The 24,220-nt window shown below is 37.2% G+C and overlaps 1 protein-coding gene across 2 annotated transcripts; it reads left to right on the forward strand.

Annotated features, from left to right (window-relative positions):
- Window positions 1-3,240: 3,240 nt before the first annotated feature.
- alpl (alkaline phosphatase, biomineralization associated) lies at window positions 3,241-17,306 on the forward strand. 2 transcript variants are annotated; one of them, XM_015052608.1, is made up of 12 exons: window positions 3,241-3,385; window positions 7,217-7,382; window positions 9,195-9,311; window positions 10,390-10,505; window positions 11,615-11,789; window positions 12,611-12,786; window positions 12,998-13,138; window positions 13,258-13,327; window positions 13,458-13,592; window positions 14,294-14,485; window positions 14,589-14,708; window positions 15,769-17,306. In XM_015052608.1, the coding sequence occupies exons 2-12, from the start codon at window positions 7,310-7,312 to the stop codon at window positions 16,032-16,034; spliced, it is 1,581 nt and encodes a 526-aa protein (XP_014908094.1). In that variant the 5' UTR covers window positions 3,241-3,385; window positions 7,217-7,309; the 3' UTR covers window positions 16,035-17,306. The 2 variants fall into 2 exon arrangements, with proteins under 2 accessions (XP_014908094.1, XP_014908095.1); XM_015052609.1 differs by lacking the exon at window positions 3,241-3,385 and adding an exon at window positions 3,966-4,258.
- Window positions 17,307-24,220: the final 6,914 nt, after the last annotated feature.

The following is a 24,220-nucleotide window of genomic DNA, read 5'->3' on the forward strand; positions in this document are numbered from 1 at the left end:
TGACTGCTACAGAATATCATCAGAGGAAAATACAGCAACTCACCCTCATTCTGATGTATGAGAGCGACATGCAAGGCAGCACCGTACACCCAAGCACCTAGAGGAGTACATCCTTGCCTACAACCCTCACAACTGACAGAATACCAGATTGACTTTAAATTCAACCCACTGAGTTCTCCCCACTGCAGAGGGGATGTAGAGGGAATCTTAAATTCAAAGCCACTAGGCTATGTGTCAGCTGATGTAGCCGATTTGGACCCCATCACTCCAAACATCCTCTTGATGGGGCAGCAGGATGCCACACTGCCTCAAGTGACCTATGCACCAGCAAGTATAGGGCGACATCCATGGCAACACTGTCAGGCACTAGTGGATCAGTATTGGCTCCAAATTACAAAGAACTACTTGCCGAACCTCCAGACCCGTCAAAAGTGGCAAACATCATTGAAGAACATCACTGTGGACTCTGTCGTGCTAATCATTGACCCATCACTTTTGAGAGCTCAGTGGCCCTTTGGGAGAATTGTTAAGACTGTTACTAGTTCAGATGGATGTGTCAAATCAGCAGTAGTCAAGGTCAAAGACAAAGTCTACATGAGACCAGTTGCTCGACTCATCGAGCTTCCTGGACTTCAGGATGACATGAAAGAAACTTGAAGAATCTCTGAGTTTACACATTTACAAGTAAATGTTGGGGCGGCTGTTATTCAAGTACTTCAATGTCTCATGTCTATGCTTTTATTTTGAAGTGCTTCCTTATATTTTGAAGGCTTGTTCCGTTTATTTTCTTCTTTTTGACGTTCAGCAGTTGATCTGTTTTCTATTTACTGTTGAGATCAGTATCACAGTCATCAAGTGACATGAATAGGTGGATGTTAATTATCACTTCTGACAGTTTTTCTTAGCTGCTAGTGTGTTTCTATAGTTTTTGAATGTCTGTTGTACTCTTAATGGTTGTAGTGGTCAGTTAAGAAAATCCAGCAGAGGTCAAAATCCTCAACAATTTGCATGTGTAAATACTGAATATTATTACAAAAATAAAGCACCCTTTATGACAAAAGAAATGAAATGAACAAACAAAAATAAATGGCGATATTATGGTGAAATATGGCTATATTTCACCAGTGTAATTAACCATCCTTTTCCTCGCAATATTCTTTTTTTTCTTTAGAATGTTTCCAGCACTCTCCCTGAGCTCTATATTAAAAAAAGATAAATGACACTAAAAATCAGTCCAATTGGTCCAATTGGTGTAAGATGTACGTTACACTGTTACACTGTAGCGTACATGTTATATGATGTATACTACAGCATACCACTGTACACTTGTATGCTATAAATAGCAATAAACTATATTTCTTTACTAGTGAGAAGCAACAATAGGATTAACTCAAAATAACACTGGGCTAAATTCTCAGAAGAGGAAACCAATGAGGTTGGTAGAAAAACACAAGCTGTGATGAAAGCTCTTGACTGGCCGCTCAGGGCATGCTTTTACTCTGAAAATATTGATACGCAGGTTCAACAGTCCATTAAATGCACTGTGTGAACATCAGATAAGTGGGGTTTAACAATAATCGAAATGTACTCACAGGCTACAGTAGAAATCCCCTCCCCCACCACTTTACCCCACTGGATTTACAAAGACACAAGTGGGCTAATTACACAACAGCTTGACAGGAGGTTGTTCAAACAGATATTGCGTTGAATTATTTTAAAATGGGAACTGATAGGTTAAAAAACATGTAAATAGCTATGCCTTTTGCGTCCTTTATGACGCAAAGATTCAGGTAAACCTTAGATAATCTGAGAGTAGTGAGAGAAAAATGTCCTACAGCTACATCTAAAGGAGGGAATGTTAAACTGACCAAAGAGCTTTTACTGAATATCAACAGTGGAGGAAGTCCTATTGTGCAGCAAAATACGAGATAGGCATGTAGAAAGGCCCAGATACACACATTATTTGAATATGGAAATGTTTAGAGGTTTGGGAGACCATTTGTAAATTTGGACAAGAGGGTGAAAAATAGGCCTCAAACAGAAGAGGTTATAAGCAATGACAATTTGAAAATATCGCAAATAAACAAGAAAATAGACATGGAAATAAAAATGACAGGAACAAAGGAATGTTTAAACATGTATAGTCATGCAAAAAACATAGCAGTTCCAAATGTTTCGGATCTTTAGAGAACATTAATGAACAAACCAACAAACTCCAGAGAGGTCTAATGCAGAATTGGGCTATAATAAATAACCCAAGCTTTGAACATCTTAGTGAACTCTGATCAATCTGCCACTGCAACTAGACCATTAAAAGATAGCCTAGAGATGCAGAGTAACTGTAGCACCTTTGAATCCATCTATGTTAAATGTGAAAAGCCAACACCAAATAAAAGAAGTAACACCAGATTTCATCTTTCTATCAACAATGAAATCTTGACTTGTCTCCCTAAGCGATGTCAGTTCACTTGAGACATTAGTTTATCAACTCACATGTCATCTAGGGACATTCTTGTTTGTCAAGCAACAACAATCCAAACATTGAGTTGAATAGAGGGTATGGTAGTGACTCATGTGTCCTGATTGCCCTATTTGTGACCCTAAAGGCCCTCTTAATGCAATTTTTCAGACTACAACTTAAAACCTTGTTACTTCTGATTATGGTAAGAAGAGAAGAAGCCGTTTGGATGAAACATGAAACATCTCTTGAACTTCAAGAGATGTTCAATTGCCTTCTACTTATCCAGACAAGATTATCATGACTGACCTCAGATCTATACAAATGTGTTGTGTTTCATTGTGACTTTCCTTTTATAAAAGCTTAAAATTCCTTCATTTTTATTTACAGAGTAAGTGCTGAATGAAAAACAGTTTAAACTATTATGAATGATGGCCAGAATTAAAATTACAAATGCAGTAGATAGTACAGTGCTAAGAATATGGTAGTTTTAGTGTAACAAAACATAACTCGTTAGTGCTTCTACAGTTTAAAAAAAACTGTTTATGGTATAATGAATACAGCAAGTTTACAGAATTTGCTGTATTATTATTATTATTATTATTATTATTATTATTATTGGAGCTTTTTACTCAAGTGTGACCACTTGTAATGACAGTCTATCGTGAAGCAGTGCGTGGATCCACAGGCAGGTGGCGCTCTTGGTCTGTATTCCCACAGCAGCAGTAAATCGTTATTTCTAAAGGGCTTTTTCTCTCTCTCTCCTTCCTCGTGGGTTACAGACCGCTATTCTGGGATCCGGACAAGTGCGGCCTTATAAAAAGCAGCGTGAACGCAGCACAAAGAACATAGACTTCAAGGTGAAGGGAGCTGAATTGACCGCGGACACATTTGGATGTAGATTTGTGCCACACAAAGTCCACCGTAGTAAGTAAAACTGTGATAAACTTTTTGTTTTGCAACACACTACCGGCTTCTTTGGGAGACACCACGCTGTCGGTGAGATGAGATGAATAAATGCGTTGCGATCGTCTTTTTCTGCGCGCTTTTCTCGCTACAGTTTATTACAGGATTGTTAAAACAAGCAGTTCTGGGCTTGTTTTAGAGGATTTTAGTAGCCTGCTGCACAGATGCTTTTGCAAAGCGCGCATCCTTTTGTACCTTTCTTGTGTAGGATTTCTTCTTTTTTATTATTTTGTGATTTTTTTTTCTCTCTCCTTAACCCTTTAAAAAGTATGCAGAAAATTGGGTTGAGCCCCAGCTTGTGTGGTAAATACAGATATATTTTTAGTCATTCTGAGCATGCAAGAGGCTGGATGTGAGAAGCAAAACAAGTTGCCCATTTAAAAGTGGGGCCAGGATTCTGTGTCCTGCCAGCCGTGGTGGTTAGAACTAGAAATCCTGGCAGGATGGGGTAAAGGACTCACTCATTCCTTCATTTTGATTAAGCTGTATGAAGGTAAGCCCTCATCTGCTCCACTTACATCATAATAAAAAGCCTAATCCATGCCTTGCTACAACAACCTGCTGGCAGTTTGAGCTTGAGATGATCTGCATCTACACGGAAGAACTGGAAACCCTATTTGGCACCAGTTTGGGAGCATCGAAGTCATGTCTGAAGCGGGGTTTCACGTGTTGCTCACCACACTGCTGTCTGGAGCTCTGATGGTGGCAGTTTTAGCTCTTCTTTGCTACTTCACCTGCAGACTGGCAGGATCGCTGCCTCTGGGTGGACCTGGGCGCTTCTGAGGACTTGTGCTGCTGCTGCAGACACAACTGGCAAAGTGCAACTGAGGAATGGTAAAGAAAACAACCTGGCATCAGTGTTCGGTGCTGTTTATTTCCAACTTGCCTGTTTCTCATTAGACCTACTACTAGAGTCTGGCCCTGTTCCCAATTTAGGTTAGGTTTTGGAAGGTGCTGACAAGATTTTCTGTCCGGGTGTTTTGAAGTTTTATTAGAGGCAGCCATAAAGTGGGGAGGTTTAGTATGGTACCTAGCGGAGCAGAGACTGGTGAGAAATACAGTAATTACTCAGTAATCTAACCATTTAATGAAGAACTTGACTGTTAGTTATAAAGAGTCTGGCATTAAAGAGGATTGCGTGCAGGACAACAGGAACAGGAAGCTATAAACAGATTCAAGAGGTTTCTCATCAGACCTGGGCAAAATAATTTGTCTTGAAATAATTCATATCTAGAATCTTTTATTTTATTTTCCTGGCATAGACGTGACCTGTCAGTCATTTGCTGCTAATCGGCTTTGTTATGGCCCTTAAACCTCTCAGTGCTCTGCAGCTCAATCCCATTAAAATGACCTTGACCATAAGCACAAGGAAGAAAGGAGCAGGGTGTGGATAATTATAGTTGAAAGGCTGGCCGGCCAGGACCCCATAAGGGCCCCTGTTGTGGTCATAACCGCGTGCAGAGAGGCCTCAAGCTCAACTTTAGCTGTTCTGTTATTTCTCCCTTAGACCTTTTGGGGCTTTTAGGATCTACTTTTTGATAGATTTTTTTTGTTGCTGTTCTGCTTTCATGACTAGAAAACAGATGGTAATATTTAGCTTGAGCATGTTGCTTCTCCGTATTCCCTTAGAGTTAAAATGAAAATTTCACATACTCTGTTTTTATTTAACCTGTATTTAACCAGGTTAGTAATTAAGAACAGATTCTTATTTACTTGTGTTATTTACAAGAACCTGGGAGGTTGGGAGGGCAGGACACATAGGCAGATCAATCAGCATACATTTACAATAAACAAACATTAACAACACTCTTGAGGTAATACAAAAAGTAGATACTTTGACATATAAAGTATCTACTTTATATGTTCAACATGAAATATTTAAGCAGAAACAGGCAGGTTTCAGACAACACATTCATTGACATATTTTTTTAAAAATTCGATTGATAAAAAGATCATCAGCTTTAAGCTTTTTCTAGTTTTTTGCTGCAACATAATGGAAAGAAAGTTCTTCATATTTTGATTTAATTGAGCATGATGTGTTGGCTTGAGCTTGTGCTATAGGGAGTCATAGAAGCTTGTAACAAACTGTAAAAACAAACCTAATAGACATTTAAAAATAAACACATATTGATAGATCCTCCTTTAGTTTTGAAAGGATAACTGATTACTGGCACTAGTTCTAAAACACATCGATTGATTTAAATTGTTTTATCTTTTTAACTGATGGCAAATGTAAAACTTTAATAAAGAAAAAAAAATGGGTGCTCAAGTTTGAGTTTAGTTTGGATTTTTTTTTTGTGCACATAGAGTCAAAATATTCTTCATATAAACTCAAATGTACACACAAACCCTGATAGCCAAAAAACAACACAAAAACACTTTTTGTTGCCACCATTAAACCAGTCACTTTCAAGCAAAGTCCTCAAACGGCAGTGTTAATGTTGGGGCAACTTCAGAAGCATAATGTAAACCTGCTTTATTCAGTCCAAAACCAGTTTTGATTTGTATTTGGGATTACTATCAATCTTTGTTTGTTTAGGGCATTTACCTATTGATTTGAGGTGAAGTCAAGGAACTTGAAGATAGTTTTCCATTTATTGTTTTGTTTTGGTTGTTTCAGTAGCCTGCAGTGGTTCGTGAGCTATTTCTGAACATCCTAGACAATTTCCCTTTAATTTGAGGTAGACAATTTCAAACAGATGGTTGGAAACCTGGAGACAATTTGCTGCTCCAATGGGACAGCGATTCCAAATACATTACCACGCTAGTTTCATAATGGATAAAGCGTTCTGATATTAACATCAGAATCCTCTTCCTACACCACAAAATTAGACTTGTTGAAAAATTTAGAGTAAAGTTTAAAGACAGATATTTGACAAGAAAGTAACCAACTTAATTGAAAATTCTTCCAAGAAGAATGGACAGAATTGCTAAGATTGAATCAAACATTAATTGTTTGAAGCTCAGTAAATCAGACTATCATAAAAATGTCAGCAATTCAATTTAAAAACACAAATTTGTAACATATGTTTTTTTTTCTTATAGTTCTGTTTTTTTTTAAAGAAAATATCCATTTTAAAATCTGCCTTATGGAATATTCTAAATCTGTGAACCAAATATTAATTAGCTGTGAACAAAAAGTATTAATATGAACTTCAAATTTAGCTTTACTGGCTAAGTCTGTACACACAAACAAGAAATGTGACTTTGGTTCAACTTTCCTCTGATTATACAGATATTAAAAATTTAATTAAACTTAAATAAATGCATGTTAATTGATCTCTAAATTGTCCATAGAGAGTGTGTGTGCATGCTTGTTTGCTCTGTGTCGTTGCCCTGTGAAGAACTGGTGACATGTACAGGGTGTATACTATATGTTCTATGATTTGTGAGTTTTTACTTATTCTGCATATGGAAAAGATCAACTCAGTATATTAGTATAAGATAAGTGTATCCAAACTTCTGACCTAAACTGTGTTAATTTTATAGATGTGACTGCATTCAAAGAATCGTCTCTAAGGAAGTAAGGAGAGAGTTGTTTGCTCCTTTGCTCCGAAGTTTGTCGTCAAAACTAACCGTTACAACATAAACATACCAATTTCACTCCACTTCTACTAAATCTAAAATCACCTACATAGAGTGAATTATATCCTACTTGCCGATTTGAGCAGTGTTATTTGCTTGATACAGGTGTCTTTAGTCAAAGCATCTTGGAGTAAATAAATATTAACACAGTGTGTCACAAAAGTGACACATATTTAATTACTAGCCTCTGATCTTATTCTTTTGCAGCTGTGACATCGCTGCAGACAGCCTTCCACAGCTTCCCAAAGCGGCATCTTATGGCTGTCTAGAGTTACGCATCAGCCGCACTCAGACCACAACATGAAGACGTCAGGCCTGCTCATCGCTTGCTCCTTTCTGATCTCTGGATGCACGGGGATGCCACAGTTCCCTGGTGAGTTACTCTGCAACCGAACAATAAGAAGAAAAGCTGTTTGTAGTTGAATAGATATCGTTGCTGAAGGACATATTCTCAGGACTGGAGGCGTATGTTTTAACCTTTAACCTGTTCATGGAAGTTGATTTTTGTTCACGTGGACATCCTGTTCAGAACATTGGATATTTCACCCGCTGAAGCCAGTTTGCCGCCGCCACAGGACATAACAGGAATCCATTGTGATAAGGCTATTACAAACACTTGGCATCCTGTTGTCCAGAGGTTTGGGTATTTTAGGGTAACAGCTGTCACTGTGTTCTGTGACAGAAAAATCCAAACAGTCCAGTTTTAGAATTTGTTATTCCGTTTTGAGCTTCAGTGTTTTAACCATTGTTGTGTGGCTATGATTTGGTTACACTCAAGCTTCCTGAACTCTGGTTGGGATTTAAAAAAGAAAAGAGTTTATATATATCAGAATCAGGTGAATATTTCACAATTTTTAGCTGGGTTTCTCTAAGACTATCTTACCTGTTGATGCAAAGGCGGGTCATTATGTACTTAGAAATTGGTGAACTGTTACTGACTGAATTCAAGACTTTTTCAACTAAGAAAAGCAGTTCAGGTTTTCGAAAAGTGAATTTGACGTCTACCACCTGTAATAAGTTACAAATATGTCAGTTCTGCTGCATTACATTCATTCTTGAAATGTCATGTTTCATCTGAACAAATGTTTTGTATTTGGGTTTCTATCATATTAGATTAAGACTCTATTAATTATTTTTAACGGTTAAAGTAAATATGAGGCCATATGACATGTGGTCGTTCCAGACTAAATTTTCCACGTGGCCAGGGTGAGGCCAATGTCTTTTTTTGTGGGCACAAAACAAAAGAATGAAAGAAAATGGTTGTGCAAAATATTATCATTTAATAATGAGCCATAGAGACTGTGATGACAAAATAGGAATTTTGGCTTATTTACCGAGAAGAATGAACTGATAACAGAGGTTTCAGAGGAGGTGTTTTCTTCTCCTTTCCACTGCCACTTGGAAGAGTCTTGGTGGAAACTCTTTTTGAGTTTTGGTGGAAACTCAAAGGAGGGTTTGATTTAGGGACAGAAGTACCAGAAGTACCAGTAACCACAGATGGGAAAAACTGAGAGAAACTTCCTCAGTTTCTCTCAGTTTTTCCCATCATCTTGGAGTAAATAAATATTAACCCAGTGTGTAACCTAGCCTCTGGATGGGGGGTCCTGTGTAGGTGACTGAAGAAGATATTAAAGAGAATTGTATGTGTTAAGTTTAACTTCTTAAACTACAAGTTTAAGTACAGTTCTCTACTTCTCTCTCTAGCCTTATCTCTGAGAATAAATGATTTTGCTATTACTCTGATCTTCTAAATAAATATCTAAAAGACAAATGCACATTTCTCTGATTGACTCAGTGTTTCACTAATTATCAAAAGAATATTTTATTACAAGACAGAGTCACTGGCATCTCTGAAGCTTCACGTTGCAGACCCCTAAAGAGGTCTGGGAAAGCTAATAGTGCAACCTTATAATTTTTAACTCACTGTTAAAGTAAAATTGTAAAAGCAAAAAATGAAATTGTTCCAATTACTTATGGTTTCTGTGCCAGAGCAATACAAGATCCATAGCAGCAGCCAGTGCCACTTCTACAGGGACATTGGCCCCTGTTGTCCCTTATCTAGAACTGCCCATGCATGTGACTTTTACAGCCTGGACATTTACAGTTTTACAAAATCTTATCTGTTTTTTTTTTTGTGACTTAGTTTTGTATTAATCTAACCAGAGTTCTTCACTTAATTACCCAGAACAAGAGAAAAATCCCAAGTTCTGGAACGACTGGGCTCAGCAGACCTTGAAGGATTCATTGGAGCAGGACTTCAGTAATAAGAAAGCAAAGAACCTTATCCTCTTCCTCGGAGATGGTAAGCCTCTGATTGTACACTTTGTGTGTTGCAAAAAGTTACAATAGTTTCCTTGACAAAGTTGAATGAAATTTGAAATTGATGGATCTGAATTATAGAAAGATAACTACCAAGCTTCCAGGGTTTTAGTTTTTTTCTTTTTTTTTTCTGCGTCTCTAAAGACTCAAAAATGCTCAAATGTTTTTAATAATTGGTGGAAAGATTGAAGGATTCAGCTTTGAAGGATGAGGGAGATGTTTTCTACCGGGGTGAAGTGAATCAATAGCAGTGAGCAAAGCTGCTGAGCTCCCATCAAACCGCTGGGCTTCTGTTTATGTAGGGATGCTCTCTGGTTCTACAACAACATTCATCCTTCCCTGGGCCTCTGATATCTCTCACCCCTGCATTCACAGCATGGCATTCTTGCCTATTGCTGCATCCATAATCACATTAGCCCAGTCTGAGAATACCATAGGAAATGTGCAGACTTGTTTAACTGGAATATGATTGTTTGCTATACACAGGTCAACTGATAACAATCTGTTGTTTGTGTTGACACTTAATTGAAAATTTCTTTGTAGACCACAGGATTTGTAAAACACACACAACCTCAAATATACACAAAGAGCCCTCAGGTCAAACTAGAGTTTACAGCTACACTTTAGAAAATATGCATTTGCGTTCCATCATCGTCATTTTTTAGCATGCTGTAGACAGTTTATTTTAAGCATTGAGGTTTAAAAAAAATGAACAACAAAGACCTGAAAATGCCTACTTCTTCTAAGCTTAAACACATAGTATGTAAATTATATATTGTTTTTGCCAGTTTTCTTTGTTATAGATCTGAACAGACTCCTGCAGATTTCACAGTCCTCCCATTATTTTGCAATCACTAGAGGCAATCCGAATCAAAGAAAATATTTCACCTGACAGCAGTCAAGATGCTCTAAAATGTCAGTAAAAACAAGATGATGTGTTGCTAACTAAGAATGATGAAACAGGGAGTGAAAAGTATGAATGTTTAGGAATCTGTGATCAGACTCTCTCTGTTCCTTATGGAGAAATCAATCCTAAAAGTCAACCTACTTTTGGTGTTCAGGAATGGGCGTCCCCACGGTGACGGCAGCTCGGATACTGAAGGGTCAGTTGAGTGGACAAAACGGCGAAGAGACGCAGCTGGAGATGGACAAGTTCCCTTTTGTTTCTTTGGCCAAGGTCAGATTATCATGTAATATTGAACAGTCAGAGTCAAAACATACCAGGCATTATACCTTGAAAAGGTTTGGTATGTGTATATTTTGTTAATAAGGGCAAAATATCCTGCAACCTTTAATAAAAAGTGACAAATTCCAGAACTTTAAACTTAAGAAAACCCTTATCTTAAAGCTATTTAGAATGCTTTAAAAACTCAAAACAGAATGCTACATGCATTGTCAGTTTGGCTTCGTGTAATTCTTTTTTTTTTTATCAGTTTTTTCTAAACTTCCATTTACATAACAAAACATAAAATACATGAAAAAATGACAGGTTGTGTAAAGATATCACATGTAAATAATTCAAATTGCTGTACATTGCCATTTCAAAGCATTAAAGTTTAAAATAAATATGTTGTAATGTAGTGCAAATGATAGGAAGCACTATAACCATATCTGATAATAGCATTGACCATAACATCTGCTGTACATGAACATAATTAATCTTCTTCATCTACTGCATGTTTCATAATTGATGACTGTATGACATTTTAGGGTATAAACCACTTTGAACTGCCTTGTTGCTGAACTGATAAATTTATCTTGACTAGACTGTTAGTGCAATAACTTCAGCCTGCCAGAAGCTAACCTTGTGGTAACCCTGATGAACGATAATCTCGAAAACCATTCAATTTTTACATCCCCACAGGGAATTGACAATAAGCAAAATACTATGTCTTTGGATAAGCATTTTAGCTGACTAGAAAAACCCGTGTGAAAATTGAGATCTGTGATTTGTAAGGAAAATTACAACTTGCAAGATAGCTAACGTGAAACATGTTTAAAAATTGTGAAACATGCAGCTGCAGAGTTTGAGAACTCTTAGAATTAACTTTTTATGTATTTGGCAACACAAACATGATCTGATAAAATGTGCATTATTATGTGAAACATCTACCCTCTGTCTGAAGCTAATGTACTTTGTCTTTGCAGTGATACCACTACAGGGAAACTATGACACATTTCACTCTGCACATTTATATGAAACTACATTCTGTTATTTTATGTGATTAGAACAAAAAAAAAAATAATACAACTAAATTATTGACTTGTGTTTTTTTTTTTTTGCAGACATACAACACTAATGCTCAGGTTCCAGACAGTGCGGGCACAGCCACAGCTTACCTCTGCGGGGTTAAGGCTAATGAGGGCACTGTTGGTGTGAGTGCAGCAGCTGTTCGCTCCCAGTGTAACACCACAAAGGGCAACGAGGTCACCTCCATCCTCAAATGGGCGAAGGATGCAAGTGAGGAGGCTTTAAATTTATTATAACACTGGCATTATTTTGTTTTACCATTTTTATGTTGTTGAAATAAGAATGAATTGTTGCTGTATGTATTGTGAGCTGAATACTCACTTCAGTGACCTAATTGCTTCAGGCCCTGACTTCAAAGTCTTTGAAGAAAAGCTCTGTGGTCATTTTTCAGCTGATGCATTTTCATATTCAGCATTTGAACTTTTGAACTAGATGAGTGAAATCCATTTGTCTGAAAGAAATGTTTTATGGCCTGCTAATTTAGAAAAAGTTGTCAAACTTTGGTTTGTCATTCCTCACGTTTATTTACCGATATTAAAAGTATAAATCACATAGTGCTTTATTAAGACACTCAAAGATATTTTACAGAGTCACCTAGCACCCCCAGCGAAGCCCAGCCTGTTAACTAACAACCCTAGCTGAGTTCTAGCATGTTTGGCCAGCTGATTTTGCTACTGTATTTGCTGTACAATGGCTGCTGGAAATAACAGCAGCCATTGACTTTGTTGATAAAAAATGTGACGACCATGTTTTGTGATGCCCTTAGACTCGTCCTAAACTGTTCAAGGAAGAATGATAAATCACCTTTAAATTATGAATACATCTAATGTGGCTTTATATGTCCTCAACTGTATTAAAACCTTTTCACTTCATTCATCCTAGTCCGAATCACATCCTATTGCAAATTATTAGGTTCAAAGAGCTAAAGCTAAATTATAAAAAAAATATTGTAAGTCTCCAGTGTCACTGTTCTTCATTCAAAAATGAAACCCTGATTCAGGCAGTTCTTTCTCTCTGTGTCGATACTGCAGAAAAGTCAGTGGGAATCGTGACAACGACACGCGTGAACCACGCGACGCCGAGTGCCGCCTACGCCCACTGCGTGGACAGAGACTGGTACTCAGACAACGAGATGCCAGATGAAGCGCTGCGGTCCGGCTGCAAGGATATCGCCAGGCAGCTGTTTGAAAACATTCCCTACATTAATGTGAGTCAGAGTTCCAGCAACGACTTTTAATACTTATGAAATACCATTTTTAATTGCAGTGCAAACAGTTCTTTGTAATAAAGTCAAAATACTTTGCTATGTATTCTTATAAAAAGCATTATTATTTGGACTTTTAGCTTTCCTAGTTGTGTTTCAAATACAAAAAATAAAGCAATTTAAAGACTTTTAAATCTAGTTTTCCACTTTTTAGGTGATTATGGGTGGAGGAAGGAAATTTATGTACCCCAAAAACATGTCAGATGTCGAATATCCAGATATGATAAAGCATAGCGGCACACGGAAGGACAAAAGAAACCTGGTGGAGGAATGGAAAAACAAAATGAAGGATGAAGTAATTTTTTTTTTACTTGTTCTGCTCTTGTTTTCTCACTTCCCCAATTACAATTTCATATTTTCATGTATAAAATGACTGCAATGTTAAAAGTATTTTTAATTTCAATCTTTGAACAGAAGGCCCATTATGTATGGAACAAGGAGCAACTCAAATCCCTGAATCCAAAAGATGTGGATTACCTGCTGGGTACGTTTCACTTTCATTATGAGACAGTCATTGAAGTGCAAATGACGAGATATTACTCTTTGCATGCGCTGTATTCCTATTATGTGTGTAATAACTTGCTTCTCTTTGTCTCCTGTGGCCATTTCTTCAGGTCTTTTTGAACCTTCAGATATGCCTTATGACTTGGACAGGAACAGCAATACTGATCCTTCACTGACAGAAATGGTGGAGGTGGCCATCAAGATCCTACAGAATAACCCCAATGGATTTTACCTTCTTGTAGAGGGTATGCACTTGACTCTGTTTGGTCTGTCAGTTAGTTGATGAGGGATTTTTTTGGAGGATCACCTAATCTTTCTCTCTATGAAATCTCAGCACTTTTTCCCTTGTAGGAAGTATTTGTTTTTTTAGATGATACGATACTGGTCTTAGAAAAATAAATAAACCTGATAAAGAGATAGCCAAGCTTTAAAAACGGTCGCTGAAGATGTATTGCGGTCCAGAAGGCAAACAAAACTACCAAATTGCTTCCTGCAATTAGGAAAGGAAGGAAGAGTACAATTAGCAATACGTTAGAATGAGAGAGTGGTAAGGGGGTGCTTTACAGTAAGCATTTTTCAGAGCTTTTTTTGTCTTTTAAAAAAAAGGTTCAATTAAAAATGTCTGTTACATACAAGCATTTACTCTAGAAGTCTGGTTTTGTTTTCAGTTTGCTCTGAGCTAGTCCCACCACTAGCTCATACAAGCTAGTGGTGGGACTCGGTTAACATCTTAATAGAATTAATTGCAATTTGTTACATTTTTAAAAAACATACATTGCTAAAACAAGCAACATTCTCAATTCAAAATCCCTTTGATTGATTAAAATAACCATTCAAAAGGAATGGGGAATTAAGAATGAGCTCTCAGAGTACTACAATCCAATGTAACATTTGATTTAATGACCTGCAACCTGCTTTCCTAGTAAAATGTAAATCTATTTGACAGGAGGACGCATTGACCACGGACACCATGAGGGCAAGGCCAAGCAGGCCTTGCATGAAGCTGTAGAAATGGACAGAGCCATCGGGCTTGCAGGTCGCCTGACCAGCATTCATGATACCCTGAGTGTCGTTACTGCAGACCATTCTCACGTTTTCAGCTTTGGAGGCTACACACACAGAGGAAACACAATATTTGGTATGTAATGGAAAACTGAATACATAAAGTGTAGCTGTGAGGTTGTATTTTCTTTGTAATGGTGGTCAAGCTTTGCCTTACCCGTAATGCTGTCTCTCCACAGGTCTGGCCCCCAAGACAAGTGATGTCGACCACAAGTCTTATACCTCCATTTTGTATGGAAATGGACCTGGTTACAAGCTTGTCAAAGGTGAAAGAGAGAATGCTTCTGTTACTAAATATGGTAAGTAGAATTTTTGGTTTCGCTCAAGTTTGGGATGTATTTACATCAGCTACATTACAAATCAAACAAACAATGATAAAGCTTTATATCCCAGCTTTACACTGAAGAGACAGTTAAATTTGTTGAGCTTGAAGTTGGTTGAGGTAGCCATCACTGATAATTGGAGAAAATGTAGCATAATAGGGATGTTTCAAAAACTGGACAATTCTTCAAAACTGAGAAAAAGTAGAAACTGAAGGAGATGCAGGAATTCTGACAACTACTTTTTTCTCCACTAAGGAGTAGCACTGAAAGACAGAAGCATCCAAAGAACATGGGGCTAAAGAACAAAATCTTTTTAGAACAAAATTGTTGTAAAAACATTTTGTGAGAACGTGCTATGACACAGTGAAACCAAACCTGAACCTTTGGGCCGTCGTGCCAAATGGCACGTTTGGCCCAAAACCAAAAGAACACAGGACACCAAAAGAACACCATACAATGAGTTAAATGTGGTGGCAGCATCAGGCTCTGGAGTTAATATTATTCAGATGGATGTCTTTGTAACAGATTAACTGAAATCTATGTTATTTGCGAGGAGAAATTTTAATTATAGATGATGACTACACTGTTAATATCACAAAAAGTTGATGTTTTATCAGCACTTTCTGCACTTTTGATTGCCACTGTATTATTACACATAATACAGTACTTCACCTTCTCATTGTGTGTACTGTCTTTCCCACTTTGCTCTACGAAGAAGAGGACCGGCAGCAAGGTTCAACACATTTCTTCCATTAGCACACTGAAGACAGTTCTCTTTGTCCACAGGTTAAATAATGTAGAAAGTGTGAAACTGAAATAAAATACAACAAAAATACAATTACAACATGTACCATTTTTGTTACAGTAAAATATAGTGAAAGAACTAAACATAAGTAGATAATAAACAGTATACATACAGACGGTACCACGAAAGACGGAGGCAGATGCACGTGGATTACAGTCAGTCATCAAGCACCATGTAAACATCCATCGATTTCTACTTCCCCTAACAGCACATTGTGTGTCTGTCTTGCAGAAGAAAAGAACTACCAGGCCCAGGCAGCTGTGCCTCTGAGCGCGGAGACTCATGGAGGAGAAGACGTGGCTGTCTTTGCCAAGGGTCCCATGGCTCACCTGCTGCATGGGGTCCAAGAGCAGAACTACATCCCCCATGTGATGGCGTATGCGGCTTGTATCGGCCAGAACAAGAATCACTGCATGTTGAAGGACGGCGCAGTGGGCTTGACGCCAATGTTCTCCAGCATTGCAACCGTTCTCACAGTCACTCGGCTCCTGTGCTGACCCTCCTCAGACACTTTTTCCTGTTAATATCGTTATTAATCTGTTTCACATTTAAGATTTTAGCCTTTGTGCTTTTCATTTTACAATGTCTTATGTAATATGTTTTTAATGCGAAATCAGCAAAATCACAAACTATCGTCCAGCGATTTAAAAAAAAGCGTCTGCCCCCAGTATTTTGTGATTTTTCAAATAATTTTTTTTTTAACCATTACAGTGTACAGCAACACTGGTACAGTGTCTTCAGTTCAGTGAAGAAGGCATGTAGATGAGAAAGATTGCTGAACCACATAGTCTTAGGAAGCAGTGAGAGGGATTTGAGGGATTTGTCAGCCCACTTTCAGGAAAAGAAAACAAGTCAGAAGGGAAAATGCCACCCTATTTATCACCTTCCTGCCACACAAGAAAAAATACATACATTCTATTGAAAATCTTAAAGGGGATGTACAATGCAAAATTCATATTTTGCACATTTTTGTACTTCTTTTTGGGTCTCTATGGAAGAGAGTTGTTAGGTAGCAGGTAACTCTGTTTTTTTGGTCCTGGTTCATTTGCCCTTTGTGCAAGCTTTTACCTGTTTTGCGTCTGTTACCATTTCATCTCTTCTTATTATCAGATCTTACCCATGTACTTAAACAAATTTTTGTTCGTTTGGGGCGGGTTGGAGCAGCGTCTGCCGTGAAATGGATGCTGTACCGATCCGTCATGGTGAAGAGAGACCTGAGTCAATGTCTCTCGGCTGGCCTGGGAACGCCTTGGGGTTCCCCCGGAGGAGCTGGAAGAAGTGGCTGGGGAGAGGGAAGTCTGGGCCTCCCTTTTGAAGCTGCTGCCCACGTGACCCGATCCCGGACAAGCGGAAGAAAATGGAAAAAATTCATGGAAATGGAATACTTAAGTATTTTAATGAATTATGACAATGCACATTTAAAATTGCTTACATTTTATGTATAATTTAATTTATACATGAAATGCTTCCAAACACAGCACAAGAAAACCATTTTCTGGCAATAAGTTAATGTTTTTTGGTGTTTGTAAAATGAACCGTTTCAAAAGTCTCCAGAATGTAAAGTCACAAATCACCTGGCTCTGCTCCTCACCTAGAAACCCCAGCAAAGCCCAGCCCATCACCTTGCAACCCTACCAAACACGTTTTGAACAGCCATACCTGTCCTATCCTGCTCAAGGAAGCTTAATATATCACCTTCAAAAAAGCTTTTATTTCTATTAATTCTAATTATTTCACACTTAGCAGTTACTTAAAACTCGACAAGTTTAATTCAAAATATTCAGACCAATAAAAAAAAAACATTTTTATTACAGAAATGTGGGTGTGATAAAAAGTATGTTTATTATCTGCTTCAATGTTTGTTTGTTTTTTTTTAAGTTACTTTTAATCTTAAATGAGTCTCATGGGCTTCATTTTCAAATTTACTAAATTTGACAGTATGAATTATTCTGGTCAACCAGTTATGCAAAAAAAAAAATCCTAAAGCAATGTTGGGAAGAGCTCACAATAACATCAGAAACAGCACTGCAGCTTCAGTTTTGGACTCAGTAAGGGGTATAGAGCTAGTTCAGTCATGTATAAAGATGTCAGGTTTGCATTAGAAACCTTCAGGGCTGAATGTCTGAACTTGTTTTATATTGTATGACAGAATGGATAGAAACTACCTCGCATTCTTCCAAGTAAGTCCCACAGGTTATCTTACTCACTGAAACGTTTTGCTTTTAGGAGACAAGTTTTTCGTGTCTGAACATGATAGAATCATTTTGTTAAACTGACTACAAGGATATATATTTTTTTCAAACTGGACACTTTCCATTCTCATGAACACAAGATCGCTCACTCATTATTTTCTTCAATCAGAACCTGTACCGTGTAACCAATAAATTTTGATTTTCGATAAAGTATTTGGCTTTGATCTATTTGTGAGTATGTAAATGTTTGTTTTTTTGGCATATTTTTAGAACTTCAACCATAAAATCAATATGCCTGACACAACATCTTAGCTTAAAAACATTTTTAAACTTCAGATAAAACATGAGAAGTTTCTTCGTATGGTTGGTGACTCATCTCACTTCATTAGCACATGAAATTTGTCATTTCCCACTAGCTCTCCTTGTCTTCTTCATTCCTGTGTTTAAGGAAGAATATCAAAGGACCTAAGTTGGCAGGAGCACAGAAAATTAGGTGGGTATGAAATTATCATGTCACAAAACATTTTTGATGGCAGATCATGATTTACTTCTGTTAGAAACATTTGTTTGTTAAAACGAACAACAAAGACAGAAATCTTTGCTTGCATGTCAGCAAGGAGCAAATGCAACGAGTTAGTCAGGTCAGAGCATTCTCTAACAAAGGAAATGATCTTGTTTATATATACTTCCTACGTACTTTGCAAAGACATAAGGTGGTGCTTTTGCAAACCCACAAAATCACCTAGAAACGATGGTTCCTCGTCTCACAAACAGGAAATTAACTTAGAAACTTGGTCTTTCTACATACTACAAATGCTCCTTTGTGTAAGCTTCATTTCAACCATCAATATGTCATGTTATTCTGAACCCAGACCGTGTCTGGAAACATAAAGGCCAACAAATAAGTAAATGATAAATCAATGCAATCAATAACTACAGCGGACTCTTGGATACCATAAAAATAATAATATTGAACAAACATTTTTCCAAGAACTTTGATTTAATTCAAATGATCTCCTAAGAACATGATATATGGCCTATGAATAAAGAACACCCTCCTGCATTCAGGTAGCAGAAACAAGCTTCTTCTGTGGGGTTTGTTCACCAGCCCCATGGAGGTCAGTTTGAAACTGCTGCTTCTCTGTAGCCACTAAGGTCATTAAGACGCTCCAGGGGAGGACGTCTCTAGATGTAGAGACGTTCCCTAGATCAGATACATTATGTAATTTCTGACCTGTGAATGCCTAAGGATCTCCCTTAAAGAGCCGATGAGGATCAGTGAGAAAACGAATGTTAGGATTTTCTTGCTGAATGTGTTGCTTTAAATGACTGGAGGACCATGCAAATAAATGGATGGATGTCTAGAATCCTATGTTTGTTAAAGAAAGTAAATCTATGCAGATTTATGAAGGTTTTTCTTATCAAAAATAAATATATAACATGAAACTTTCTACAGGGCATTCCGAATAACAACACAAGCCGATAGCCAATGTATTTCTATGAACTGTATCCAAATATAAAAGGCAACATGCAACAAAATAGAAGTTGGACATTCTAATAACTATTTGTGTGGTTAGTATATAGAGTTGCAATCTCAAACAAGCAAACAAAAAACATTCATCTCTAAACAGACTTTCCTTTGGATGCAGCTAAAAGTAAAATTGATACCTCTTGGTCACATCTAATTCGCTACTGGACCTCAAAATATAACAGTTTTGCTCCTAAGGATCGATTTCCATTTAAAAATATGGAACTTAATTTATGCAAAAACACTGAATCTAAGCAGCATTAAAAAATGCAGCTGCGGAATTATGTTTATGGTTACTGAATCCTGGTTTATTTTAATATCTTAACTGTATGCCCTTTAAACACTTTTGAGGTGCCTCAGAGGCTGCTTCAAACACAGTAATAATCAGGAAGTTTCTTTTGTTCCTCTGGGTTACCACAAATGGGTTCACTGCAATCCTGTCTTATTTCATCTCTTTTGTTTTCAGAGATCAACGGTGGATGTTAGGCTATATCCGAGTGTGTCACAGTGTGTGAACTTTGTCTTATTCACACATTTTGCATTTGAGTCTCAGTGCTTCATCCAGAATAATTAAACAATCTAGTTCCTAAAATGATGAAATGTATGATGAAACCTGGGAAATTGGTATTTTGCGGTTATTGTTCTTTGAACTTTCCATCCTTGTGAAAAGTTCAAAGGTGAAGGAGAAGAATAGTTACTTTTCCTTGCAGATAAGGTGTATGGATACTGTGAAGAGGAAACAGAATGTGCTCTTATTAGATACGTTAAGAGGGAATTACAGAATGTCAAAGTAATAAGAGCGAATCTGAACTCAGAAGCAGAACAGATGCAAGAAACATAAATATATTTTTCTATATTTAGAAACATAAATACACAAAAATAAAGGATCTATTTGTTATTCGCTTCAAATATGCAGTAGTATTGTATCTGTTAGAAAAGCTGGGGGAATTCACAATGAAGCCAGTTTTTACAAACGTGCTGTAAAACCATAAATAGGTCAAAGCTAAAAAACTTTGTGTTCACATCTGCCGAAAGTTCAGAAATGTAACAAATAGGTCAGCCATAAATTTTGCAGAAATAAATCTAAAACTTCAAGGACCCAAAGCTGACTGAACATGAGCACAGAGCTCATAATTTAAAGATCAGCTTCACATGGTTCGAATATCACAAACTTTACTTTTACCTCATTATTTATGCAGGAGAAAATAATATTTTGGATTTCTGCCTTTCTGAATGCTCAACATAATCTAGATATAAAAATTTCTTGCCTACACAGGGAGTTTAAAATGACACTGCATGTCGTGGTAAAATTGAAATGATATATATCTTGGATCATCTCAATAAGTTTCCAGAGTGCCATCCAAGATTAAAATGCCTTCAAGCAACAGAAATGAAATTGCTCTTTGAGACATCACCTCAATTACTGCTCAGGGTTCAGCTGCTCAGGGATGAGATTCAGTCATTTGATTCTTCATCCATTTCAGACCATTTGATTCAGTCACTTTTGCTTCTAGCTAGGGTGTTTTGAATCAGCTAAGCTTTTTGGATCTTTATCAAAGAACCTCATATGATTTTTTTCCCCCAAAGAAATCAACCTTAGAAAGTACGAGACTGCATAAAATAAGCAAGGAAGCAGCAATGACTTACCAGTGTGTGAAACTGGAAAGAACTCAACCTTGTTTTTAGCTCTATTGTTTTTGAGGCAGTTTTTCAAGTGCTCAGATTTTTTTTTTTTTTTAAATGAACAATTTCTAATTTCTCCATAAATTGTTATGATGCCATATTCTAATAAAAAATGGTCCTTGTAGACAAATGACATGTCTTTTACAATACATTTTAAACACCTTCTCTTTGTCTGAGTAAAACCTATAGAGACCAAGGAGGCATTGAAAGGCTCAAAGCCAATGTTACATCTCTGAGATCTCAAATGATAAAGTCATAGAGAGGAGTTGTTGAGTAGGTGTGAAGCAGAAAGGGAGTGCAAACAGCTACAGATTGTAACCAAATGAAGTCATTGGGATATTTTGCTTCTTTGATGCCAACTTCAATATTACCAATGTAAAATGAAAGTAGCAAATGAAGCTGAAATAGACCAACTGCTGTGTCTAATCTTTCAAGACCTTCTTGCTGTGTTAGTAGAAGTTGCAACGACCAAGCACTTCCTGTTGTTTTCTTTGTCTCTTCCATCAGTTGATCACATGACTTATGTGATGCAAAAAAGTGTTTCTGTTGCAGCTTTGCGAAATACACTAATTTCGATACTGTCAAAAAAAAAAAAAAAAAAACTCATTCCAGCGTAAAAACCTTTTATTGAAAAAAGTGAGTTCTTTCAAAATTGACTTGTTTCCATTAAGTGAAATTATTTTCATAATTGCAATGTGCTCAATTTTATGGTCAGTGGAAATGCGGCTACTGTCTTTTAAAAAGGCCACAGAGGAGGAGCATCAGTGGAGCTACTGCTAACATGTTTAGGAACCAGACTTTTTTATTTTTCTTTTTTCACCAACGGTCTGTGCTGTGATACCATGAATAAAATGGCAAACAAGTTTCTCAAAAAAAAGAGAGTAACCTTTAAACATATTCATACTGGAAGAAAAATGTGCAAGCTTAAACACAGTCTTGGCAAAAAGGTCAAGAACACCCTGTTCTGGTTTCTGAGTGCTCCATACGAAAATATGACAAGAAAGAAAAGTTGTGGAAATGGAAGTCTTATAAAGTTCAACTTCAAGTCTGAACCTCAACAAGCCCACAGAGGCCTATGGAGTCTAAAATGTAACTCCTGGATGTTTCCATTTGTTTTCCAGGTTCTTTGAGAGTTAAGAAATTGAGAAATCATCCAAGTGTTACATGTTTTTAGACATATTGATTTTCATAACAGCACAACTAGATAAACACTAAACAAGTACAGTCTCTTGGGAAGGGCAAATGTTGCAATGAAATATTAGGAGAGACAGGCAAAAGAATCCCCACAAAGTCTATATTTTACAACATGTGAAAAAGTAGTTCAGGATTTTTCCACAACAATGTCAGAGAAGCCCATAATCAAAAATTACTGTTGGCAATTCCAAAGTGGAGGAAATGAGTTTTGGTTTTAATTACCCATGTTGGCTCATTCTTGTTAAATAAATAATGATATGGTGTAAAACAGGTCTGTGTGAGTTTATGTCTATTTATCATCTTTCCAAAATCACTTTTGGCAAAAAATGATGTAAGAGTCTTAGGCCATTATTTTAGGAAAAGGATATGTAAAAACATTAAATGACTGTGGATCGATTTAATGTAAAAAGCAACATTTGTCTATCTCAGAAACACAATAAAGCTGTCATTATCAACAATTAATGCAAATAAACCAGTCTGAGTTTGAGCTCTTTTCCGCTCCACATTTCCTTTATTGCGAGCTTAATGAAAGCCATAAATCATGATGGCTATCTCATTAATTGCTGCTTTGCTGATAGCGACGTCTCAGAACAAGATTCCTGATTTATTTGTGTTTTGTGTGTGTCAGGCAAAAGTCATTTCACACGTTGCATTCACCAACTGTTGACCACTGACAAGGTAACTGCTTCTTCTCTGGTGTGTCTTATCATACTGCCACAGGGAATGTTGATAAAAATTCTGCCAGAGGCTGTCTTCTGCTGGGCTAAACAACTCCTCAACCATTTAAAATCATCCAGAGGCCAAAATCCAGAGTGATAAAGAGCATGGAAGCACTAGACATACAGTTGACTTTTCACTCTGCGCCGTGTTTATTTCTTATTCATGCTCATGGATGGCACAGCTTCTTTGTCAAACGCTCTATAACCACTGAAATTCTGTGCCAATCCTAATACAATTTGCACATTATTTAGTTTTGTCTGAGATAAAATATTTAGATTGAACATTGTTATTATTGTAGATTTTGTATCACTGTTTGTATTTAACTTTCGCCTTAAGTTCAACTTTTTGCCTTGAGTCTAAGCTTTGATCTGAGTACAACCGTAGTTGCACTTTGTAGTCAGAAAGTGTTTTTTTTTTAGCTGCACACACGCTCACAGCTGCAGCTTACATACACACATAACCGCTGAACATCACAGAGGCTTAAGGTTTTAGAGTGACACCCCTTAGAGGGGATGTAGCGCAGAGAATAAGAACTGTGGATTGGATCCTGATCTCAGCTTCTCTTGGTTTATCCTTTAGGTAGACCAAGCCGAAAGCTCCAGCGCTGGATGGTGAAATGTTGCAATGATGTTTTGTGACGAGTGTAACATTTTGCTTTGTATTTGATTGAGATTTGCTTCCATTATATATTTGAACTCATGCAAAAATCTCTTTATTATTTATCTAGAGCAGGGGTGCCCAAACTTTTTGAGAGCCAGATCTACTTTTTCTCTCACCAGCCGCCTGAGATCTACCTCATGACACAAAGACATAAAAATTGCAAATTAAACTCTATTGACTTATTTTATATGCGAATATGCATCAGTTATAGCAGAAATAATAAAGTAACAGAAAACCTAACGCAGTTTCTTCCTCAGTGAGATTCTGACACTGGGAGCAGTTCACTGGTCTCTCAGTCAGAAGCTGGTTGCAAACCTGAGGCCAGCAGGTGTCAGTCAGTCATGGTAGATCTGAAATTTGGTTTGATGACCTCAGTATGAGAAACTACAGACTGATAGGAGGAACCAAAGAGCCCAGAAAAGGTAAAGGCAAATCTTCTGAAGTCGGGATACAATTAAAGTAATTTCACATAATTATTGTGGTAGAATTTGTTAAAACTTAATGAAATATATTTGTCCTATTTGATGTTTGTTGTGACGTATGCTCACATACGAACGAGGTAATTAGTCAAAGTTTGTCGTTTATTGAATGTTCAGAAACTACAGCGGGTGTGATGAGCCACAGCAACGTTAGACAAAGGTAAAACCCGAAATGACGATCACCTCTAAACCACTCCTACCTTTTTACTTTCTGTCTCTTTGTCGTT

The sequence above is a fragment of the Poecilia latipinna genome, unplaced genomic scaffold (genome assembly GCF_001443285.1).
Source record: "Poecilia latipinna isolate Pla-1442-1.1 unplaced genomic scaffold, P_latipinna-1.0 Scaffold1122, whole genome shotgun sequence".
In the NCBI taxonomy this organism is placed as follows: Eukaryota; Metazoa; Chordata; class Actinopteri; order Cyprinodontiformes; family Poeciliidae; genus Poecilia; species Poecilia latipinna.